Source organism: Archocentrus centrarchus, chromosome 9, assembly GCF_007364275.1.
Source record: "Archocentrus centrarchus isolate MPI-CPG fArcCen1 chromosome 9, fArcCen1, whole genome shotgun sequence".
Classification (NCBI taxonomy): domain Eukaryota; kingdom Metazoa; phylum Chordata; class Actinopteri; order Cichliformes; family Cichlidae; genus Archocentrus; species Archocentrus centrarchus.
Genome location: NC_044354.1, coordinates 1,122,184 through 1,144,773, shown reverse-complemented (window position 1 = coordinate 1,144,773; position 22,590 = coordinate 1,122,184). Strand labels below are relative to the sequence as shown.

At 42.6% G+C, this 22,590-nt stretch overlaps 1 protein-coding gene and 2 long non-coding RNA genes across 10 annotated transcripts; 1 reads left to right on the top strand and 2 right to left on the bottom strand.

Moving 5' to 3' along the window:
* Window positions 1-1,236: 1,236 nt before the first annotated feature.
* shoc1 (shortage in chiasmata 1) lies at window positions 1,237-18,068 on the top strand. 8 transcript variants are annotated; one of them, XM_030737276.1, is made up of 29 exons: window positions 1,237-1,328; window positions 1,622-1,697; window positions 1,769-1,898; window positions 2,736-2,826; window positions 2,906-3,081; window positions 3,179-3,341; window positions 3,422-3,536; window positions 3,607-3,748; window positions 3,839-3,931; window positions 4,095-4,224; window positions 5,059-5,153; window positions 5,972-6,205; window positions 7,886-8,311; window positions 8,449-8,484; window positions 8,647-8,856; window positions 9,291-9,485; window positions 9,593-9,685; window positions 10,045-10,226; window positions 10,425-10,497; window positions 10,667-10,730; window positions 11,396-11,571; window positions 11,656-11,755; window positions 12,460-12,571; window positions 13,323-13,441; window positions 13,630-13,717; window positions 14,055-14,186; window positions 14,675-14,824; window positions 15,463-16,198; window positions 17,709-18,068. In XM_030737276.1, exons 1-29 carry the CDS (start codon window positions 1,276-1,278, stop codon window positions 17,795-17,797), a joined length of 4,479 nt encoding a protein of 1,492 aa, XP_030593136.1. In that variant the 5' UTR covers window positions 1,237-1,275; the 3' UTR covers window positions 17,798-18,068. The 8 variants fall into 8 exon arrangements, with proteins under 8 accessions (XP_030593136.1, XP_030593130.1, XP_030593132.1 ...); XM_030737270.1 differs by having other exon boundaries at window positions 12,412-12,571; XM_030737272.1 differs by having other exon boundaries at window positions 10,673-10,730; window positions 12,412-12,571; window positions 13,320-13,441; window positions 17,709-18,067.
* LOC115785553 (uncharacterized) lies at window positions 11,104-11,949 on the bottom strand. Its single transcript, XR_004020372.1, has 3 exons — window positions 11,923-11,949; window positions 11,663-11,779; window positions 11,104-11,515 (listed from the first exon to the last, which is right to left on the bottom strand). It is a non-coding gene; the product is annotated as an uncharacterized LOC115785553 (long non-coding RNA).
* Window positions 12,031-22,329, bottom strand: LOC115785552 (uncharacterized). Its single transcript, XR_004020371.1, has 5 exons — window positions 22,243-22,329; window positions 21,339-21,504; window positions 17,070-17,235; window positions 12,366-12,525; window positions 12,031-12,120 (listed from the first exon to the last, which is right to left on the bottom strand). It is a non-coding gene; the product is annotated as an uncharacterized LOC115785552 (long non-coding RNA).
* Window positions 22,330-22,590: the final 261 nt, after the last annotated feature.

The window sequence follows — 22,590 nt, the reverse complement described above, 5'->3', positions numbered from 1 at the left end:
AAACGCCACACAGACAGGCGCCATTCAAAGTGGAAAATAATCCAGACGTTCTTGCTGTGAGGCAATGGTGCCAGGCCACCCCCACGCTGCCCTATATAAATATCTAAAAGCAAAAAACAAAATAAAACAAAAAAGAATGATTATTTTGCTTCATACACTTTATGGCGCAAACAGGCTTTTCAAAGGCATATTGAAATGTCTCAGAGCGCATGCGTGAGTGTTTCAGCGTTTCTAATTAGTCTTTAATCCACGGGTTTCTGGAAGAGCACACGTAGGCTGCCATGACAGACTGCTACGTCCGCTGTTCGGTTTTATACTTCCGGTTACCCAAAGTTAGAGCCAGAGTTAATGACAAAATTCGGTTACTTTGTGCTGTAACAGGCGGCTTTATTAGTTGGAACATGAGCTGTTCTGTAAATTTGTTCTTTTCCCCCAAATTATACTACCCAGTTGCACATCCTATTACTGTATTTTATTTTCCTTATGTTTTAAGTTTTCCTTTAATGTACAGCCTTTTATTTTTTTTACGTTATTTTATTTATAGTGTGACACTACAGCATACAGCCTACACAAAGCTTAAACAATGCCTGCCTTCATGTAAACACGTAGCAGTTAGCAAGATGACAGCTGCGTGTCTCCCCGATCACAGCCTTCGGCCAGTCCAGTGTTTCTGTTTCAGTGATCTGAACACTCTGATATCCAGATCAGTGATATACCTTCCACAGAATAGCTGCCGCATCACTACATGATTTCCCTAATTCGCGATACAGGAACAGCTGACTCTCTCCACCACTCAACTTTCTCTTAGCATGATGCTAAGCGCTTAGCTTGGCCGATGCCCTGGCTCGGCTCTACAGCTGCTTTAAGGAAAACAACGTTGCCTTGTTTGTTCAGCATTACTTTATTGATTTTATTGCTTTGAAGGTAATCTGGTGCTCTTATAATTACGTGATTCCCCGCCATCAACACCTTAGGAAAAAAAACAAGGTAACTGATAATGTCGATGTAGCTGACTTCAGGCCATAATTTCATGTCATTTACACAAGTGATGGTGAGGCACTGTTACCTCGCTGCTTTTTAAAACATCCTTGCAATATATCCACCTCCGATGTGGTACCATTTAGGTCAGGTAAAAGAAACTGCAGTGTTAAAATGTTTAAATGAAAGGTAAGTGTGTAAGCCCGCAACCGTAAACAACAGCGCAAACGGAAGTAAACTACCGATTTCCGCTAGGAATTATGGGTAGTGGCGCGAAGTCAGGAATACTGTGGATAGATGATACCTTACAGCAGAGCAGGATTAAAACGCAATAAATTTAATCCCATCATGTAAGTTTGATATTAGCCAACACACATGTTATTATTTACATTCTATTTGTCTTTTTTGTTTAGTTTTGAAGCTTTAATTTCGGACTTGACCACTTTACCTTAAAACTTAGCTACAGTACGATACTAGCTAGCTAAACAAGCTAATAAACTGAACGATTTGTTTGTGGCGCAGTTACTTTATTAACTTAGGTAACGTTATCTGTTTAGAGTGATGGAACTCTAAGTTAGTCTGGTGTATGATACGTGTTACCTGAAATTCTGCTTTTTGGTGTTTATTTTTTTATTGTTTACAGGCCAGAAAAGGACAGGCGGGCCCAGACTGAAGTCTTTCCTGCTGTCAGATATAAAGCGTTCGATTATGTTTTTGAGGTGAGTTTTTTCATTTTACGTCAAGTATCTCATTAAAAGCTTGTTGTTCTGATTCTTCGTGTTTATTTCAGGCCAGCACCAGTATGAAGGTCACGATGAACCTGCTGGCTCTGCCAGCACCTTACATGACTGGTACCGGTGACCTGTACCCCCACAGTGGAAAGCTACCTGAAGACACCTACAGGACACCGTGGGTCAGAGGTATACTAAAAATAAAACTTTTATGGTTACAGATTTTGGTTAAAATGCAGGTCCATCCTAAACACATTTGAGAACACATGTACAGGTGTCCCAAAACTTTAGTGCCAAATGCTTTGTGTGCATTTGTATGTGTTGTGTTTTGATGTGTACTCTCTTGGTGCATCCTGCCTTATTCAGATGTTTCTGTGGGATGTATTGATGCAGAAGCACAAAAGTTTGATGTGTTTTGCAATATTTGGTTTGTGAGAGATATTTAATGTTTTGATGGCTTGATGAAGGTTATGTAGTCAGTGCGTAGAGCAGAGGTATCAGACTCATTTTATATCGTGGGCCACTTACTGTATAGCCTACTGGACATTTGTAGTAGGTCTCCCGTCTCCTTCACCTCACCCCCAACCAGTCACAACAGATGACTGCCCCTCCCTGAGCCTGGTTCTGCTGGAGGTTTCTTCCTGTTAAAAGGGAGTTTCTCCTTCCCACTGTCACAAAGTGCTGCTCTTAGAGGGTTGTCTGATTGGAAGGGTTTTCTCTGGTTATTTTAGGGTCTTTACCTTTCAATGTAAAACACCTTGAGGTGACTGCTTGTTGTGATTTGGTGCTATATTAAAAAATCTGAGTTGAATTGGTCCGCTGGCCTTATGTTTGACACCCCTGGAGTACAGAAAAGAAATGGGCAGTAGTTTGAAAGATGGTGATTAAGCAGTCATGAAAACCAATATTAATATGCTGCTATGTAAAACTTTAAAGATAATCTTGACTTTTAGCATGTTCTCTGCCTTCTTTCTTCTTCTGCCTGCCATATGAGTTAATTTGTTCATATATTAAATTTTTTGACAGGACAGGTTATCTCCACCTGCAGACTCAGTGTTGGTGGGTCTGTACTCGATGATCTGAGAGGAAAAAAACAACCAGTAAATTCACCTGAAAGGTTCTTTCCCTTTAAAACACAATTTATTCATTGAATTTGGTATTTGTGGAGATATTTGATAAATTATGTTGCATTTCAGATTTGATGTGAAAGACAGTGTGGAGGTGATACCCAGCTCTAATCCTGACTCACTGCAGGATTTAGATGAAGATTTGTATGTTTGCCTTTTAAAAGACTCACAGACCGACGGTCCATGTCAGGAATCGTTTTTTAAGTGGACACCTGACGAGATCACGCTGCAGGATAAGAGCGAAGGTGACTCATTTCATCTATAGTACAGTAAAGATGCGAGTCTGATCTTCTTAAAGAAAAACAGTCATGCTTAATAAAACATGTTTGTGTTCTGTGAAAGACCTCCTCTTGTCAGAAGAGCTCATTGCAGTCAATCACCTGGCAGAGTTTAAGAGACATTTACCCACGCTGACCATCATGTTGTCCAGATTGAGGACACTTGCTGTAGCTGAGCCTCTGCTGAGCTCATCGGGAGACACCATCTCAGAAAACAACATGTTCAGGTGCATTTTGAGACCTGCAAATAAACATTTCTGCATTTATGGCCCCGTTTAACCGTGGTGTTAAACCTGTTGGATTGCAGCTGTTTTGAGGACTGCACATGTTATGAAAAACTTCCAGAGGTGGACGCCAGCGATGTTCAGACGTGTGCAGACATTCAAGAGGAGTTTGTTAAAGAGCCACTCGTGAAGGGAGAGGTAATTAACCCTTATCAACATGACATTATTTAGCTGCTTTATTGATTGTTGATACATTTTTCCTCTGTAGTTGTTGCTGTTGCCTGCTGTAGTGGATGTTTGTCAGCTGACCACAGAAAACTGCACAGCGTTTTCAAGCATCTGCAGTCGTGCGAATGTTTGCACCGAGCTGATGGATGAGGAGGTTCCAGTCCTAGATGTGCTGCAAAAAGGTGAAGAAGACCAAAATCCTTTAAGATGAAATAAAAATATAAATAAAATCATCACAGAAGGATAAACTTGTACATTTGTCTTTTCTTCGGCTTCTCTTTCAAATCCTTCAGTGGAGATTTCCAAGTTTGATGTACCTGAAGAATCCAAGATGAATGGAGGTGTGATTGAGTCAGAATTTGCAGGTACAGAGAGCTTGGATAAAACCTTTTAGTTAATTATTCAATAGAGAAATCTACAGAGCCTGCATCAGAAATCAAAATATTTCTCTTCCACTGTTGGAGCAGTTACAGTGTCTAGTTGTCTTTTGATGTAAGAATATAAGCCTCAGCGTGCTGTGTCTTTAAGGATGTGATGCGCTTCCAGCCAAAATGGAGCTGGAGTCGACTCTGACCCCGACTCCCCTGAAGAGACAAACTCACATCTGTCCGTCCACCTCTGAACTCCAGAAGGAAGAGCTGTCTCCTTGTTGCAGAATGTGAGGCCCTTTTTCCACTGACACGGTGCCGGTGTCAAGTGCTCGAAGCGCTCGGCGCTTTTTCCACCACGAACTGACCTGGTTCTCAGCTGAAAAATGGGTTCCAGACCAGCACCGTAAACTAGCTGGTCTGGAACCAAGAGCGCGTGTCACAAGCAGCAGAAGGGCGTGACTGCCAAGTTTTCTACCGCTATTTCGCTGCGTGGTGTGTATTACACGAGAAAAGCCATGCAATTTTCACTGCCGTGAGTTAGGTTGGGCTGAACTTGCTGCTTTGCGTCAGTTCATCACAGATAAAAGTGCGAATCTTTGTCGTCTTGCTTGTGATCGCTGTCTGTGTTTACCTCTGTGCCGCACACAGATGCTGCGGTAGTTTTGTTTGGACAGTAAAATATGATCGCAGCACAAGAAATAAAGTTTGCAAAAGGGGAGCGTGTTCTCCCACGTTTGTGCCCTTCCGTTTACCAGACGAGGACCCGCCCACACTCATACGTGAAGGATCAGCTCACTAAGTGCGGTGGAAACGCAGGCTCGTTCTTAAGCAGTTTGACGGTCAGCACGGGCACCTTTTCAGTGGAAACGTGGTGTGAGTGCTGTCAGGTCAAGCTGCCAATGAAACAGTTTCCTGATTAATTTTTTGTTTATTTTCACTCATTTCAGACTAAGTGAAAGTACAGATTATATACGGATAGCGATACCACCTTTAAATCATCGCGCTGGATTTCAGTTTAAAGATTTAAATCCTCACCTGCTACAGCATGATGAGAAGATATGTTTGATGCCTGTTTCATTGTACTTGGAGAAGCTTTTGAAACAATAACAACTGTTGTGTAGATCTTTGGTGTCACCAAGAGCTCAGAAAGAGATGAAGGTGGCACTTTGGAAGGCAGAGAAGCACCCGGCCTTTGTGGTGGGCTTTCTGTTATCAGGTAACTTTGCAACGAAAAGAACACTCCACACATTTTCCACATTACCTTCGGTTTACTCATCATTAATTAACAATACAGAGGTGCCAAAGCTGGCACTGGCTCTTCAGAAAGTGCTTTGTTCACTGTGACAGTTTTTTATTAAAGTGATTTTGAGGGAATCAGCAGAGTGAACAATGATGAAATACAGAAGTGATATTTTATGAAATATACAAGAAATATCAACCATTGAGTTAAAAGCATACGAGTACCCAATTTGGTGTGCATCTACTGCAGCACTTCTGAGTATGAAGTTTCAGGGCTTTAAAACTCATTGAAGTGCTGCAGTGATTGAAAGGCTGCTGCAAGATTTTGGAGACCACCAGATGTCACTGTGGGTCCCAAAACCTCATGTGTCTTTATCCATCCATCTACTGAAAGCATTTCTGATGGGTTTGCAGCTCTAACTGGAGCCTTAATTTGGATGTAGACTTGAAACCTGTGTTTACCAGGTGGCACGAGTCAAATCAAATAAAAGTTGCTGTCATGGAAATTTTGAAATGAGGTGTTTTTGTGTCTTGATTGGACTTAGTGATTTTTACTTCTGTGCCACTGGATTTACTACTGAACATTTTGGTGGAGACAGATTTATACTCACATTTAAAATCATTGTTTAATTTGGCGTTTTCTTTATCTTGTAAATTTTTTTTGTTGAAAACTTTAAATTTTTGAGTTGAGTCCCACATTTGAATGGTTTGCATGACTCTGTGTTAAATGAAGCTTTAATCCATCACATTTAGAAATACGTGAACTGTGTCACTAAATTCCTGTATTTCCTACAGAGCCTCAAATTTATGAGTCAGCTGTTGACTTCCAGCCTCTGTGGGAAGCCTTAAAAGTTACCAAATTGGAGAAAGAAAGTTTTATCAGCACTGCTGACAGACTGGAGATGGGAGTCCTGCAGTTATCTTTGAGCTGCTGCTCTGAGTTCACAGAGAGCTTGAAGTCTGAGTTTCCCTCCACCAGAGAGGAAACGGTGGAAGATTTCAGCAAACTGCCACCTGAACACGTGGAGGGTGAGTGGTTTTGGTTTTTACAGAGTGAGGACCATCGGGACAGTGGTGCCTGTGTATAGTAGATGTTCCAGCTAGCCGAGAGACAAAATGTCTTCACATGTACAGGAAACCCCACAGCAGACTCTGCTGGGTTTCCTGGTCAGACATGCCTGTAACACCTAGGATGCCTTGTGGATGCCACTTGTTTAGATGCCAGAACCACCTCTGCTTTTCCTCTTTTTGATGCAAAGCAGTAGTCGCCCCCAGGTGGGGCTCAGACCCCTCTGTCAATTACCACTTTGTGGTGGTTAGTGGTTTGCATGCCAAAGGGCTGTCCAGCATTGTTGGGGGCCATGGTAAGGTCTCTCGTGGATGAGTGTGATTTTTGAATACCCCTATAAAAAAAAGATAAAGGAACTATGTCAGCTCACCTGCAGCTGGTTTATATCCCTCTCTATCACAGGCCTTACCTGTCTCTCTTTAAAATATCCATCAGGTTGAGCAGAAATGCCTGCCCACCCCCTACAAGTAAAGGGTTCATTTTTTTTGTTCTAGTTATTTTTTTAAGCATAAGTGCATCAACTATTGATACTACAGTTTTGCAAATGTAAAGAATCAACATATTTGACCTTTGGACTGATGGTCAAACAACACAAAGCAGCTGTAATAACTAAAAATATGGATGTGGTCAGCGGAAGGCTTCTTCCTTGGTGGCCTCAGAGTCTCATCTCTGCTTTTTGCAGATGATGCGGTTCTGTTGGCTTCATCAGGGGGGGGCCTCCAGCTCGCAGTGGAACGGTTCGCAGCCGAGTGTGAAACGGCTGGCATGAGAATCAGCACCTCTAAGTCTGAGGCCATGGTCCTCAGCCAGAAAAGGGTGGAGTGCCATCTCCGGCTCAGGAACGAGTTCTTGCCTCAAGTGGAGGAGTTTAAGTATCTCGGGGTCTTGTTCACGAGTGATGGGAGAAGGGAGCGGGAGATCGACAGGCGGATCGGGGCTGCTTCTGCAGTGATGCGGACGCTGCACCGGTCCGTCGTGGTGAAGAGGGAGCTTAGCGTAAAAGCGAAGCTCTCGATTTACCGGTCGATCTACGTTCCTACCCTCACCTATGGTCACGAGCTTTGGGTAGTGACCGAAAGAATAAGATCGCGAATACAAGCGGCAGAAATGAGTTTCCTTCGAAGGGTGGCTGGCCTCTCCCTTAGAGATAAGGTGAGGAGTGCGGCCATCCGGGAGGGGCTCAGAGTAGAGCCGCTGCTCCTCCACATCGAAAGGAGCCAGTTGAGGTGGCTTGGGCATCTGATTAGGATGCCTCCTGGCCGCCTCCTGGGTGAGGTGTTCCGGGCATGTCCCACCGGGAAGAGGCCCCGTGGCAGACCCAGGACACGCTGGAGAGATTATGTATCTCGGCTGGCCTGGGAACGCCTTGGGGTCCCTCCGGATGAGCTGGAGGAGGTGGCTGGGGAAAGGGAAGCCTGGGCTTCTCTGCTTAGGCTTCTGCCCCCGCGACCCGGCCCCGGATAAGCGGAAGAAAATGGATGGATGGATGGATGGATGGATGGATGCGGTCAGCGGTAAAGGAAAGGAAAGTCACAGCTGAAGTGTGTATAGTCTGAGGTTTTTTGTGCTTTGTTGTGTACATCATCAAATGAGATTGTTCCTACAGATTTTTGACAGTTTTTCTTCTTCTCTGGTTTCAGTTGACTCCATTCTAATAAAGCCCACAACTGAAGCTCTTCTCCAAAAGGAAACTGCTGTTGATTCATCTCTGAACGTCTCCCAGAAGCCTGCGCTCAGCACGGTGAATAAGGACGTGAAACCAGCTGCTGCCATCAGCGCCAAAGATGTCATTGGTGACAAGATGTTCTCAGAAGCTGCAGCCTGTTCTTCAGCTCATAAGAAAGTCACCAACAGAGAAGGAAATGACTATAATATAGAGCTGAGTGCCCACATTTCTGAGCAAGCTGTCCCCTCCACACTAAATACCAGAGATGGTCACAGAGGTTTGCTGTTTACAAGACATCCACCAGAGCTGGACCTCGACCCCCTGGCCACCTTCATGATGCTGAGGTCTCAGCAGATCGCTCCCATTACTGCACCACCTCAGAGCCCAGCCAGCACTGCAGGTAAATGAAGGGTCATAACCAAAATCTACACAGGAACATCCAAGCAAACAATTTCCTTTCTTCAGCTAATCTTTTAATCCAGATACATTCATAAACTTTTGATCACTAATTCAAGATGACATTTTTTTTAATCAAAGAGGACGTTGTTTCAAAGAAGGCTCTAGAGATCTCAGGTAAGCAGATCATTTTTTTTTTATAGTTAAGAGCCTCAGAAGATCCAGAGCGTTAACCCTAGTCCTGGACTACTTTTGTTACGACTGTAAATGTGTGGCTGGAAAAACAAATTTAATCTAATGAAGAAGTACATTACCTCAGCTCATCCTTTTATTTATCAGCGCCTGAGGTGAACCAACAAACACCATCGTCACAGCTGCAGCCTTCTCTGGTGCAGAATCAAACACTGGATGCGAGGCCAGCCAACACGAATGCTGCGTCTTCCAGAAATGCTTCCAGAGAGGAAAAACCCGCTGCTCCGTGGACGGGTCAACTCCTTGGAAAACCACAGCAGAGACAGGAAAGCCAAGTAGTTAAGGTCAAAGCTACAGGTGCGGCACACGTTATCAGGTGGAAAACTAAACTAACAAATAGCTGCAACTTTCTTTCCCATTTGAATCTTTCAGTCAAGTAATTTTACACTTTTTTGTCCTTAAATTCTTTAAACGGTTGCTTCTTTTTTATATACATGTATACAGTAGATTAGACTGATAAATTTATTATTAGAGGTGATTATATGGAGACCTGAAAACATTTGTCAATAATACAAAAACTTCAAAAGGAGGAAAAAATTTGAGTTTTGTTACACTGCACACATCACTGCAAGTACTGATTGTATCATGTTACTTTTTTTTAATGCAGCGCTTCTGTTTTGAAGTCAAGTTGCTTGAGTGCATTTCTCATTGACCAAACTGTAGTCGGGCGGAGGAGGAAAGGATGATGGTTCGGATGTTTTTTTAAAATTAGTTATTTAAACCTCGTGCAGACAGCCAGCAGCGAGCCTACTGTGAGCTCCTGGCCTTCGCTCAGCCTTGTCTGAGCTCTGCCAGACAGCTGGGGCTCAACTTCCCGGGGTGTGAAGACTTCAGCTGCTTGGCACCAGACCAAACTCACTTCCTCCTCAAACAACAGGAGAGGGCGCTCTGCAGGACCCCAGCACAGACTGCAGAACTGATCAAAGGTAGGAAATGACATATTAATGTTTTCATTTGCATATTGTTGGGTTAAGCTATTAAACCTACATTTGAAGGAAGTAAATTATCTACTCCCTCTCCCACTGTGTTGCAGATCAGGAAGTGCTTTTCAACCAGGTGGCTCTGATCCATGTGCTGGTGACATTTAAGGAGATGCTGCTGAAGTGCGACCTCAGTACGGGTCTGGGTCAGTATGAACTGCTGTCATACCAGCAGACAAACTTTATTAAGTTAGTTTAAAATGTTAAAGCTGGACGGTTAAGTCAAAGTAAATTTCATGATGATGCTGGTTTTATTATAGTATATTTTCTGTTTTTGTGAAAGCGATGTCCATGTCGAGCCAGTGAAAGACAGCCGGGGCAAAATACAGAAATATCTCCTGTAAATATTCCAGACAGAAGTTACGCAATCAGTTGGGATCCCATCACTCAAAACAAGAAGCTGGGATTTCTGAGGCCTTAACTTTAGTTTCAGTGTTTACATCAAGCTTTAAATTAAACAGACACCGTATTGTGAGATTTACAGTGTTCTCTTCATGAACAACAGAGTACCTGACGAAGGCAGCTGAGGCGTGTGCAGAGCAGAGTCTGCAGCAGCTGCTGAAGAGGCTGCACATCATCCTCTACCTCAGTCAGAAGAACCAAGAGCCCAGCCTCAAACTGCAGAAGCTGCAGCAGCTGGTGGCTGAGTGGCTGAACAGCAGGAAAGGGCAGAACACCTCAGATAAAGTCAGTGTTTGAAACAAGAGATAAAATACACTGTGTGTGTGTGTGTGTGTGTGTGTGTGTGTGTGTGTGTGTGTGTGTGTGTGTGTGTGTGTGTGTGTGTCATCAGTCCTATTATTCTATCAGCTAAGTTGTAGCTGGAAGTCATAAATGTTTCTGTGAAAAACACTCAATAAGTGCTCCGTTTATTTGTCTGTGCAGATTCTTATCATCGTATCAGTTGACTCTGATGGCAGCAGATTAACAATAATCAGCAGCTTGAACCAGGTTACAGGTGAGCAGCACACTGACCAGGTCAGTCATCACATTATCAGCAGCACTAAAAAAAAAAAATAGAGCACTGTGGAAGAAAGGGTTGCTAAATTAAAACAACATTCAAAGAAAAATAAAGCAAACAGATGACTTCAAACAGTTAATTGTATTTGTGTTTTTTGTTGTTTGAGGTGCAGCTGCAGTTTGTCCAGAGCAGGATGAGAAAAAGCTGAACGGTGCCGCTGTAGTCAGCAGGTAAAATCATTTGTTCATCTAAACTGTCGAGCAGATTTCAAGATGTATAGAATTTTGATAGCTAGAAGGAAAGAGAGCTGGTTAATAAAGTTTGAGGTTATTAACATTTAAAAATAGATTTCTTTTTTAATGATCAACTTCTTATGAGGATTCGCCAACAAGTTCTTCAGGTTATTTGTTACAGGTTTTTTTGTTGGTACTGTTTGAGCTGCCTCAGGAGGGCGTTTCTGAAAAGACTTAGAGGAGTGTTTTCAGTTCCAAAGGGCAGCAGAGCACGTGTTGGCACCAAGACTTTTGACCAGGAGTCGTGTGTGACACCACTTTTAAGATTTATCTTTTGCTCACTGTTTAGTTTGGATTTCACTCACATCCTGGTTTGTGCTCAAATATGTTAAAACATATATTAGAAGAGCCTATTGAAAATATTGAGATATATGTTGAGTGTATAATTCTTTTCTGTTTGTTTTTAGTCCAGATCACAGCCTAATTTCAGCAAATTACTTATAAATCACAACCAGAATATGGCATTATTTTATATTCTGGCAATAACAAAATGTATACATGTAATAGCTGTTTATAGTGATCTTCAGTTTAGGGGTCATTCGTCACGCTGTCTGAATAAGTATGACTAAACATGCTGTTCTCACACTCTGTCCTGTTCCCAGTGTGCCTGACAGTGTGTGTGTGGTGGTGTATGAACAGGATATTGGCCCCAACTTCCCCTGGACCTGTTTCTCTCTGGTGGTTGAGTACGACCATCCAGGCCAGTCTCCGTGGTCTGCGATCTGTAGGGAGAGGAGCATCAGCCACCTAACGTTCAACACCAGCGTCTGTGCTGCTGGTCAGCTGCCACCACATTCAACTTATTGATATTATTGAAGATATTTTTGTTTAGATCCTGTTAAATGTGCTTGTTTTCCTAAAGAGAATACCTTGTGGTGTCTGGAGGACAATGTGCCATACGTGTTATTCGTGACGGAGGGGCTTCTTAACTGTCCGCTGCTGCTGCAAACACTCGAGTCAGGGTGAGTTCAAATGAGCAAAAACACCTGCAGTCCAATAACAAGTTAAATGACCAACCAGCATCAGGATAATTTTTACATGATTTGAGTAGGTCAAAGTCCACAAGTCTTTGTGCTCAGGCCAATACTTTGAATGCAAATTTAAGTGTGAGTGAAGTCATTCATCCTACATTTATGTTCCTCTCCTCTCCTCTCCTCTCCTCTCCTCTCCTCTCCTCTCCTCTCCTCTCCTCTCCTCTCCTCTCCTCTCCTCTCCTCTCCTCTCCTCTCCTCTCCTCTCCTCTCCTCTCCTCTCCTCTCCTCTCCTCTCCTCTCCTCTCCTCTCTGCCAAAAAAGCATCAGCTTTTGGGGGACACTTGGGTCTGTTACTGGGGTATCAAATTAAAGTAGAAATAGGTAAGGAAAGCCAACATTCACATTTTAGTATATATAATTTTTATTTCTTTTTATAATCATATAGCACATCACAGATTTTACTCGTGTCATGTACGCAGGCAACATATTTTCCACTTCTGCTGCATCACTTTTGACATTTTAACAGTTAATTATGAGCCTGACAGCTAAAAGTCAATCAGTCAATATTCTGCCTCTGCCTTGTATGGATTATCCTTACCTTCAGACAGCAGAGGTCATTTTTTGATCACGTTTCTTCCTCCCAGCGATGGTGAGCTGCTGTTTAGCTGTGCGGTGAAACGTGTCTGTCGCAGGTTCAATGTGACGGTGCTGGAGAGGAGCCACTCTCCTTCCCTGCAGATGCTCGGGGGGATCCACAACTACACGGTGATCACAGTGGATGAAAGCACCGCCATTGTCATTCAGGTACCAGGAAACACAGAAGCAGGAACCTAACTGATATAATATAGAGATGTTAATGTAAATCTAATGACAGTAGACTCAATGAATATGGAAAAAGAAAAAAGTTTTCTTTAGACATTTCAGTGTAACATTTCAGTTATTTTGTAGCATTATGTAACTTTCATTTCGGTGATCACTGGACTTTAAAATGACTTTTACAGAATCACTATACAACTCTGATTTAAAAACAGAAAACCATGTCTCTTATAATACCTCTATGGCTGAACGTTTCCCCCAACCCCCACCTGTTTTTCAAAAAATTTTTAATAAATACAGGTTATTATGCACTGATTTTAGTGGTTCGCCTACTTGTGATTAATTTGTACATGGTACGTGAACATAGTGCACTACCCCCCCAGAATAAAGGTCTTTCTAACCTGAACCCTAAAATAAGTGTTATCCTTCAGGCAGCCTTCAGAGGGAGGTTTGGCTACATCAGCCTCACTCCCAGAGTCTCAAAGTCAGATCAGTCCGCATGAAGCCAGACACACGTACACACTTAGTTGCTGTGAGGGTGGATTTCCTCGTGTTTTTTGTCCCGCCAGCTGTAATGAGCTTCTTGAGTATTGTGTTGAAATGCTGAACAATAAACTCTGCAACAACTTTAAGAAAAACGTACATACTTTTACTGACACTGACTCTGTGTGTGTGTGTGTGTGTGTGTGTGTGTGTGTGTGTGTGTGTGTGTGTGTGTGTGTGTGTGTGTGTGTAGCAGCAGGATGAACTGTGTCACGAGCGAGCCAGTGAGGGGCTGGTGATGAGGCTGACTGCTCTCTCTCTTCAGTACAGCTTGTGCTGGCTCATTCTCCACTGCCCAGACAGTCAGGGAGGAGGGTGGGTGTCCACATACACTTCATCTTACAGCCTCTCATGGAGAGTGTATTTAATCTTAAACCAAGTATTGACCCTAAAACCTCCTAAAATCTGATGATTTCATCTTCCAAAGTGAGGCAGGTCCTGATTTATGTCTGCTAAACATTAGTACCATACACAAAGGCTCACTCTGGATTGTGTCTCTGCAGATTTTCCAGTGAAGCCTTCAACAACTTGGTGTTGGTCTATTCATCTCTGGTGCTGTTCAGCATGAAGTCTGAGGATCTGGATGTGAAGGTATAACATAAATGTTACTCCTGCCTGTAACTGATCTTTCATTTGTTTGTTTTACCCAATCTTTTCAATTTCTAAAGAAATGCTGAGCACATCCTTTAGTTATCCATAAAATGCTGGCAAAGGTATAAATGGCTGAACTGATGTTTGGTCTTCATGTTCTCTCAGTTCTACTTTGGGGTCTATTTCCATTTACATGAAAATAGAAGCCTAAGAAGAAAGACTATTTCATTTTAAATCAAATGAATGAGGTTTCTGGATGAATATTTCAAACAAAAAGACTAAAAGTTTTGAAAAAATGAACAATGGGATCTAGTCATTTCTGAACTCTGTTCTGCAGGTGCTGATAGTGTCGGATCTTTTGGAAATAGCAAAGTCCATCAGTCGGATTTGCTTCCACCGCCTGATGTCCAGTGACAGAGAGCCTCTCAGCTTCCTGAATAGAGACTGGCTGACTGTGATGCCCTCACAGGTGAGCCTCGAATCCCAAAACCAAAGCCATTCGTAGAGAAAAATGTAGAATAATTCACATCCGTTCAGTGGTGAACTAAAGCAGTGTTTCGACTCCATTCTTAATAAGGGCATGTTTGTATTTTTTAGCTGTGACTAATTAAAGGAATCCATTTGTACTCCTAAAGGATAGCTGGACGGACATTTAGAAAGTGAGCCTTCAGTTCTGTTTTCATATTTCTACGGTCACACTACAGAAACTAGTGGTTGGAGACCAAAACACAACCAAAATGATTGACTGTGTGCACAATAATTAAGAGGTTTACCCTTTTATTTGGAGGGGAAAGCGAAATGTCAAAAAAGTAACTTAAAGGGCCAAATTGTATGTTATTTTTCACATCAATTCACGGACCAGAAGTAGGGGGCAGGGCCAGGAGTTTGACACCCCTGCTATAGACAAAGTTGCTCTGATTCTGATTTGTCATTGTTTATTTCTTTTGCTTCCACCAGGAAGAAAAGAGCTTGTCACAGTTCCCTGGCATCAACCCTCTGGTTGGACAGCTGATGCTGAGCAGAGCTCCATCCTTCCAGTGGCTCCTGGCGGCCTCTCTGTCTCAGCTCAAGGAGCTGCTCCCTGAGGTGCCACATAAAGTGCTCAAGGTGATCAGACGCAGTAAATATTCTTATTTTATTATTATTCTAGACTGAAGGGAAAGTACTGTTCAGTTACCCCAGTACTGCACTCCTACTTTAAGCTGGATCAGTGTCGCTCTATCAGAGTTCTTTAAAAATTATTTTTAAAATTATTTCAAGAGATATGCATATTTCTATAACAGCTGTGCATTTTCTACCATTTTGAGGTGTGATCAGAGTTCAGAAACTTTGATTGTTCACAAACGTAGTAAGGCACAGTCCTACACGTGGCACAGGTGTGAACCGTTCATGGTTACACATGCTACAGGTGCACCAGTGGATCTCACATCTGGCATCACAGGCAATGAGCCAGAGAACAAACATTGTAAGCATAGAGCGCTAACATGGAAGTGCCTTAGACCTGCTTTCATTATTGGCCAGCAGAGGGCAACACCTCTGGTTGCAAAGGGGAGGTGTGGCTCCACTTCCTATCTCTGTTGCGAGTCAGGCTAAAGTAAATGTAGAATGAATGACTATCCGTGTGGCTATAAAAGAGCATCTGTGGCTGCATTAATTTCATATGCATGTCAGTCTGCCAAATTTTATCTTCTGTGAGGAAAAAGTAATTGGGATTTTTTTTTTCCCCCCTTCTCTTCCGGGTTTAGCTGTTCAGTGACACCACCTCCCTGTATCCGCTGGCAGCAGATCCAAAATACCCTCAGACCTTTACCACTGAAATAACCCAACAAAGCGGCCCACAGACCAATACTGATGAATATGAAAGCATGAAGTCCCCCCATCCAGACCTGCTCTGTAGCAACCAGAATACCACCTTCCTGTTCGGAGTCACGGATGCAGAGGAGAGCTTCTTTAAACAAGACCCGACACTCCAGGATGGCAATTCAGATTTCAGACTTGACCTGAGTGATTCTGTTGGCAGCCCAGATGTTTATTTCCAGGGAAGCTGGACCACGAGTGATCCACGGAAAGAGGACGGGAAGCTTTCTGGCTGGAGGAGCCTACCCGGGGTGGTGGGGAGGGTTGTTGAAAGATCAGTCAATGAGTGGACGCACAGGGCTCCACCAAACGATTACACCTTGTCTTTACACCCTGCTGACACTCCGTTCAAACTGGACTCCACCTTCAGTTCCAGTCCCATCCTCCAGAAACCAGCCAGCACCCAAATGTCCACATACCCTACACTCTACAATGACCTTTATCCTCCCAGCCAGCACAGTTTGAGCCCACCTACAGGTGTCATGTGGGGTCGAGGTCCAATTGGTAGCACCTGCTTCTCCAAGGATGGAGGGATGACATCATTTTCAGTGAACTACAGCTACAGATGCTGGACAGGACGGGAGAGGAAGAGAAGTGCAGAGACGGCAGGCTTGGCTGGATCAGGTGGGGTGGTTCAGTTTTCTCACATGACATCATGTGCACATTGCTCACAATTTTGAACATGATACAACTTGTTGACACAACCTTTGACACTTTTACTCACATGTTGTTTACGTACAAATTATTGCTGGTGTTTAGTTCGGCTGTTTCGAAGAAAAAGTCGAGCTAGCGTCACGGCGGCTTCGGCGTCTGTTCCACAGAAACTTGAACGTTGGCCATAACTCAAGAACGATGTGACCTAAAGTGTTCAAATTCACACCATAGATGCATCTACTTAAACTCTGAGAGTTCAAATCTCTGCAACCTTGACCTCAAGCTAAAGGTTAGAGGTCAAGTTTTCTGAAAATCTTGTGAATGCAATAACTCAGGGTGTTCAAATTCATGCCATAGATGCATACTATTCAAACTAGCTCATCCTCCATCGGGGTCAAACACTTTGACCCTGGTGCTCTCGTTTGGTTGTTTTGGTCTACGGTCGCCTGTAGTCTTTATGGAAAACGCCAACAACTCTGAGTGGTAATAAAACTGTGAAAAATGCAATGCAAACTCTAGACCATTCACATTCAGAGTAAAAGTTGAGCCTCAGTGCTGCAGGCAACATGTTTCAAAAAGGTGCAGCTTTTACTTTGAAGGAAAATGTAGTTTAAACAGTTAACATGGCGGTTAGTGAGCACATAACTACAGCTCCACATGCTGAACACACGTTTCCATCCACAACATTTTCAATAACAGCAAAATGCACAATATAAAAAGTACAATCAAAACAACAAACATTAAAGTTGTTGCTTAAACAGAAGTAGCCACAGTTTGCATTCCTTTCTTTTTACAAAGAATAAAGTTTAAGAAAGAGGCCCACAGAAAATAAAAAACTTACCTGATTTAAATCTGGCGTGTGCCAAAACTGATTTTCATTTCTGGGAAGTAGACAAAGTCGCAGGGGGGCGACACATTCGGTGAGGAGAGAGGTTGGAGCATTTTCATACATTCATGGTGCTGTGAGGTGAGACCATCAGGAGTTCTGCTGTGACGTCCTGAGCTGTCTGAGGAAGAACATTCAGCAGAAAACACCTGAGTAATTTTCACTCTCCAGATTTGCCTCTTTGATTCTTTACCACTTGAAATAAAAATGAATAAATAAATTAAGTCGAAGAGTCACAGTTTTGACACACTAGAAGATCCGAACACAGAGGCACAAGTTTACGTGAACATAACAGGACGTCTGTGGAGTGAAGTAAAAAATACCCGCCACGCTGATGTCAGCCAAATTTAAACCGTCTAAGGTTTTTGAATTTTAGAGGCCTTTAGATTTGAACACAGTGAGTAATTGTATAATTCCATCTCATTTAACAGCACCTGAATGGACATGTAGCATTTCACTTATCTGTGACAGGGTTTGTGGTTGGAAATGCACGTTATAATCTCCTCCTTCTGTTTTTCTTGTTAGACGTTGCTCTAGATTTGGATGGAAATGTGGTTTATTTGTTGCTCTGCTTTTTGTTTTGTTTTTTTGCAGTGTTGACACCACTGAAGAAGGAGGGGCGGCTGAGCTATGAGAGGGTGCCCGGCAGAAGTGATGGGCAGACCAGACTGAAATTATTTTAGGCAAGAATGGGGGAGAAAAAAAAACATGTAATCTTAAAGTTTAGGCATGTTTAGCCTGCAGTGTTTTATTCAGATTACATTTTAGTTTCCTGACAAAAACATCTAAATTTTAGATGTTTATTCCATAAATAATTGTACTTCTGTGAGTTCATTTTTGTTATCAAAAACGCTATTAGTTAAAAAGAATTAATTGCATTAAAGTTCAAAAACAAAATCATTTGAATTGTTTATTTCAGTGTAAAAAAACAAAACAAAAAAAAACTGCTGTTCAAATGTGTTTTTACATTATTTCATATTTATTAAACTTTTAAGCAGTTTTACAGGACAAGCTGTGATTTTATTTGTAATTGATTAAAAATCTGAATTTGCTGGTATTTTCTTTTTAAGTGTCCCACCCCCTGAAATTCTTCTTGTTAAGCTGGTATAAAAATAGACAATGAATACTTGTAATAACATGGTCACATTTTTAATTAATTATTGCCTTAAATCTGCTTACAACTGCATTATGATGTGCTATAAATGATTATATGTGTAAATACTGCAAAGTAATAATGAGAAGGTGTTGGCAGGTTCTTCTTACAAAATAAGCCCAAACATAATTATAACTGTCTGCTCCACAACCCCCACCCCCCCATACTGAGGATGCTCAATTGAAGGAAAACAAATTGTGATTTAGGGTTGGAGGAGTGGGATGGCGGGTGTTTCCCAGCTAACCTGATAAAGTCTCATTTTAGCGGCTCCAATGATGGGGCTTCTTTCTTTATATATATAATTTAGTGAAGCAATCCCCTTATCGTGCTCTCTCAGCGTGTGGAGAGAGTGCTTATCTTCACGAGCCAGCAGAGTGAAGCCAGCTCCCTCCGGAATGATCCCCAGACAAAGACGACCCCGGGGACATCGACTCCAAGCCTCCCTGCCTCTGGACAGCCATATCAAGCACTGACTACCACCATCAATAACCCACCACTTTTTTTTTTTTTTTAAAACACATCTCCCTCTCTCTACATGTCTGTCTGTCTCCCTGGCTGCTGCCTCCTTAGAAGCAGTGGGCAAACAAAGATTTTTTTTTTTTTTAATGGCACAGGAACAAAAGCAGTCAGCAGGGTGGTTAAAGTAGTCCCTCTATGAAGGCGAAGCAAACAGTAGCCTAATGGCGCAGTAATGGTCCCTGACTACACTGGAGACCTGGGCTGAATGGGACAGGAGAGATATTGTGGGAACAAACAGGCTGTTTAAACCAAAGCATCCTTTAGTCTGGCTGCTGTTTTTGGCTTCAGCTGTAAAGGTCACGCTGTTATCTTTAATCACAGCCTGCAATTAACAGTCACCTGTGTGTTTCCTCTCCTAAAGACGAGCTGGAGCCCCGGCAGAGGCACCTTTATGGTTAGATAGTGATTATAGATAAGAGAGGGAAAAACAACTAAGATGTGTGATTGCTTTTGGGCACAAAAAAACAACACCTCAAAATGCTGAGTAGAAGGAAAAAGCCACAATTGTCACAAAAGAAATCTGTTCTAATCATTCACATGCTAAGCAGAAAATTATTTGGAGTTTGAGTGTTTGATACGCCAAATTTATTTAGTTTGTAGTTTTTCTCCTGTTGGTTTATGTTTTAATATCAACTTTATTAGCACATTAGTCTTGGAGATTATATCCTCTTACACTGATTTAAAAAAAAAATCCTCTACATAAGAAGTGGATTTTTGCACAGGACTGTTATGTTAATTTATTTAATATTTTTTTTTTTTTAGGCAAAGTCATTTTTGGATGGATCCACACACCCTCTGTCTTAGTCATGAAAAATCTGAAGTGGTCCAGCCTTGGACGTTTGCCTCCTTGTAATATAATAACTGTAATGAAAACTCGGCTCATCAATCTAGCAACCCTCTGCACTCATGGTGTCACAGTTTTGCTAACACAGTATTTCATATAAATAAACATTTTTGTTTATTTACATAAAAATCTCATTACAAACAAACAGGGAACATTTGGGTGTGACCAGCACAGAACACAAAGTAATAACACTGACTGAATGTTAGTTTGTATCAGACAAACTTTTTAAAGTGACGATGGTGCCATAAACCAGAGGTCCCCAACCCCCGGGCCGTGGACCGGTACCGGGCTGTGGGACATTTGGTACCGGGCCGCACATAAAGAATAAATAACTTAAATTATTTCCGTTTTACTTATTATCTGCGCCTAAACTATATTTTATTTTGAAAAATGGGCGGATTCGCTCCGTTACTTCCCTCCATGACTTCCTCTTGACGTGTCAAGACGTTTCTGCTCACATGATACGTCACCGCTAAAATTAAACCCAGAAGCTTCAGGCCTGTCTAACGAAATCGGTTGGTTGACCTACATAACGCTTCTTTAAATTTTTGAGTGCTCAACAAGAGTAGAAAAGCGCTATGTAAGAACTAGTCCATTTACCATTTTTATTTATCAACACCGAGGATAGCAGTGAGGTAGACCCAGCCATCAAACTGACTCTCCAGCGCTTGACACCGCGGCTCTGCAGCCACGCTCCATGTGAAATCGGCCGAACCCAGTCAAACCAGAAGCCAGCAAAAATGAGTATCAGAGAAACAAGCTCAGGGGGCTTACACTGATTCAGTGTTATGGTGAGTTGTATTTTTCATGCGCTTTATACAGTAAAAATCACCTAAGTCGAAGTCGCACAAATCGGGTTTTCGCTCTAGTTGGATGGCATCTGCAGGTCCTGATTTTTCCTAACATTAATTCCAATAAAATCATCACATAAATCCGTCGGATATTCACCTACCTCGGATGAAAAATCTGGTCCCATTGTAATAAATTTCCAGTTAAATGTGATCGCATAAACTGGATGAGTTTAGCGCTAAAACCCTCCTCAGCTCCTGTCCGCCCACTTCCATGCATCGGCTCGTTCGTGCACAACTACACACACACTAACAACGCCTGGAAATTGTTTTAGTGTTTATATCAGTTCATTTCACCGGGGACAATCGTGCCAAGTGTAAGCTACAAACTTGCACTTAGGAGTAAAATTTCAGATTATAAAATTTGCAGAAGCAAATTCATAGATGAAGCAGAAGCCATTGCAGCGAAATTCGATAATAGACCCCAAACTGGGCCATTTGAATCCGACTGAGGTGATTTCTACTGTATTTGTTTTTGCGGTGTATCTTATTTTGAAGGCATGTTTTACCATGGCTCTAACAGCTGACCAGGGAGCGCTGTGGGCAGAGAGCCTGTTATTCATGTTGAGGCGGGATGTTACGAGAACGCTGCTGATAGAGTTGCATACGAATACAAAGTGGATTCCCGTTTTTTATTATTATACGTAGAAAATATCACACTTGGTTATGGTCATATCATTTATTTTGACGTATTTATTCGCCACACCTTAAAAGCCGGTCCGTGGAAATATTTTCTAACACTAAACCGGTCCGCGGCTCAAAAAAGGTTGGGGACCACTGCCATAAACGATAACCAGAATCCAACTGTGAATGTGGTGTCAGTCCCTGTTTTCCAGGGTTTTTGTGCCACAGAAACAGACCTTTGCAGATGGACTGGTTCACATGCAGTCTGCACATTCTCCTCCTTTATGGTGCTGAGTAAAAGCAGGACATCATCTAACCTCCAAAATGGGAGGTAGCCCCGCAGCTCAGGCTCATTTCACTGTCCAACAGTCCAGGATGAGGCAAAGCCATTTTGGTCTACTCCTGAAAAGAGATATGCAAATCCACTGATGCTAAAGTAGCACAATATATATTTATTAACTAAATAAACTGTGCAGTGACTTCTGTCTTTGGGTTTCTGTTTTCTCTTCTTGTCACAACCCCCTGCAAACACAAAATGCATGCACACCCCTCGGTTTATTTGACGAGTTTGTCCTCATTCTGCTTCCAACCTGGATGATGAATTACAGCAGGTACAGTCGGCACCTGGCCATCAAACCGCCACACAGAGAAGTGTGTCTGCAGACCTGGAGTGGAGGCTGGACGGAGGCAGCGAGTAGCGGCGCCTGGCCTGCAGGTGCAGCCTCTTGGACGTGCAGCAGGGCTCATGAATGCCCGATTCAGAAAACGGCCCCCATCGGGCCTGTTCTCCAGGCCCGAGGCTAATCCCAGCCCCTAATCGGATTATGTAAATTCCTACTCCACACAGAGACTTTTATGGAAGGCTGCGTCTTTGAAACAACACTTGAAGGGTGTAAAAAGAACAGTGACAAATGGTTAAACTAGATGTGTTTTTCTGTCTGAACGGAGGTTGAAAGTGGGAGGCAGAGAAGGGGGCAGATAGGGGAGTGAGGAGTGGCTGCAGAGAGGTGAGTCAGACGCTGTGCTCTCCGTGTTTCCTCTCTAATTTATGTGTGGCCCCTTGGAATGGCTCAACAAGATTACCATAGTCATCACAAAACCCATATTGTTCAACTGTCAATCTGGATATGGTATTTTTACCTTTTGTGGCCCAATCAGGCCAGATTCAAAGCAGAGCAGCCACTGATATCAAGGTCTTTTCCTCGGTGGAGGGGACGGTGGGTTGTCCATGCCTAATGTCAGAGAAGCAGAAAGGAATAAGTGTCCACAGCAGTAAGAGAAGGATCAGAGAGATGAACGTCTCAGTTTCACTTCAATAGGAATTTATTTGTCACCTTTAGCGCTAACCTTCAAGGATTAAATGACAAATGAATCATAAAAGCAGCGCAAATAGTCATTTAAAAGGCTGTTAAATAATAAAAGCTGCAGAAAGCCCCCCCCCCCCCCACCCCCCCAAAAAAAAAAAATAAAAATAAAACACACACAAAT

Bases quoted from the DNA above. Each gene is read 5' to 3' on its own strand.
- shoc1 (XM_030737269.1), top strand. From the start codon at position 1,276: ATGATACCTTACAGCAGAGCAGGATTAAAACGCAATAAATTTAATCCC. The intron at 3,082-3,178 runs GTGACTCATTTC...GTTCTGTGAAAG, and splicing joins GCTGCAGGATAAGAGCGAAG to ACCTCCTCTTGTCAGAAGAG. The intron at 8,857-9,290 runs GTGCGGCACACG...AACCTCGTGCAG, and splicing joins AGTTAAGGTCAAAGCTACAG to ACAGCCAGCAGCGAGCCTAC.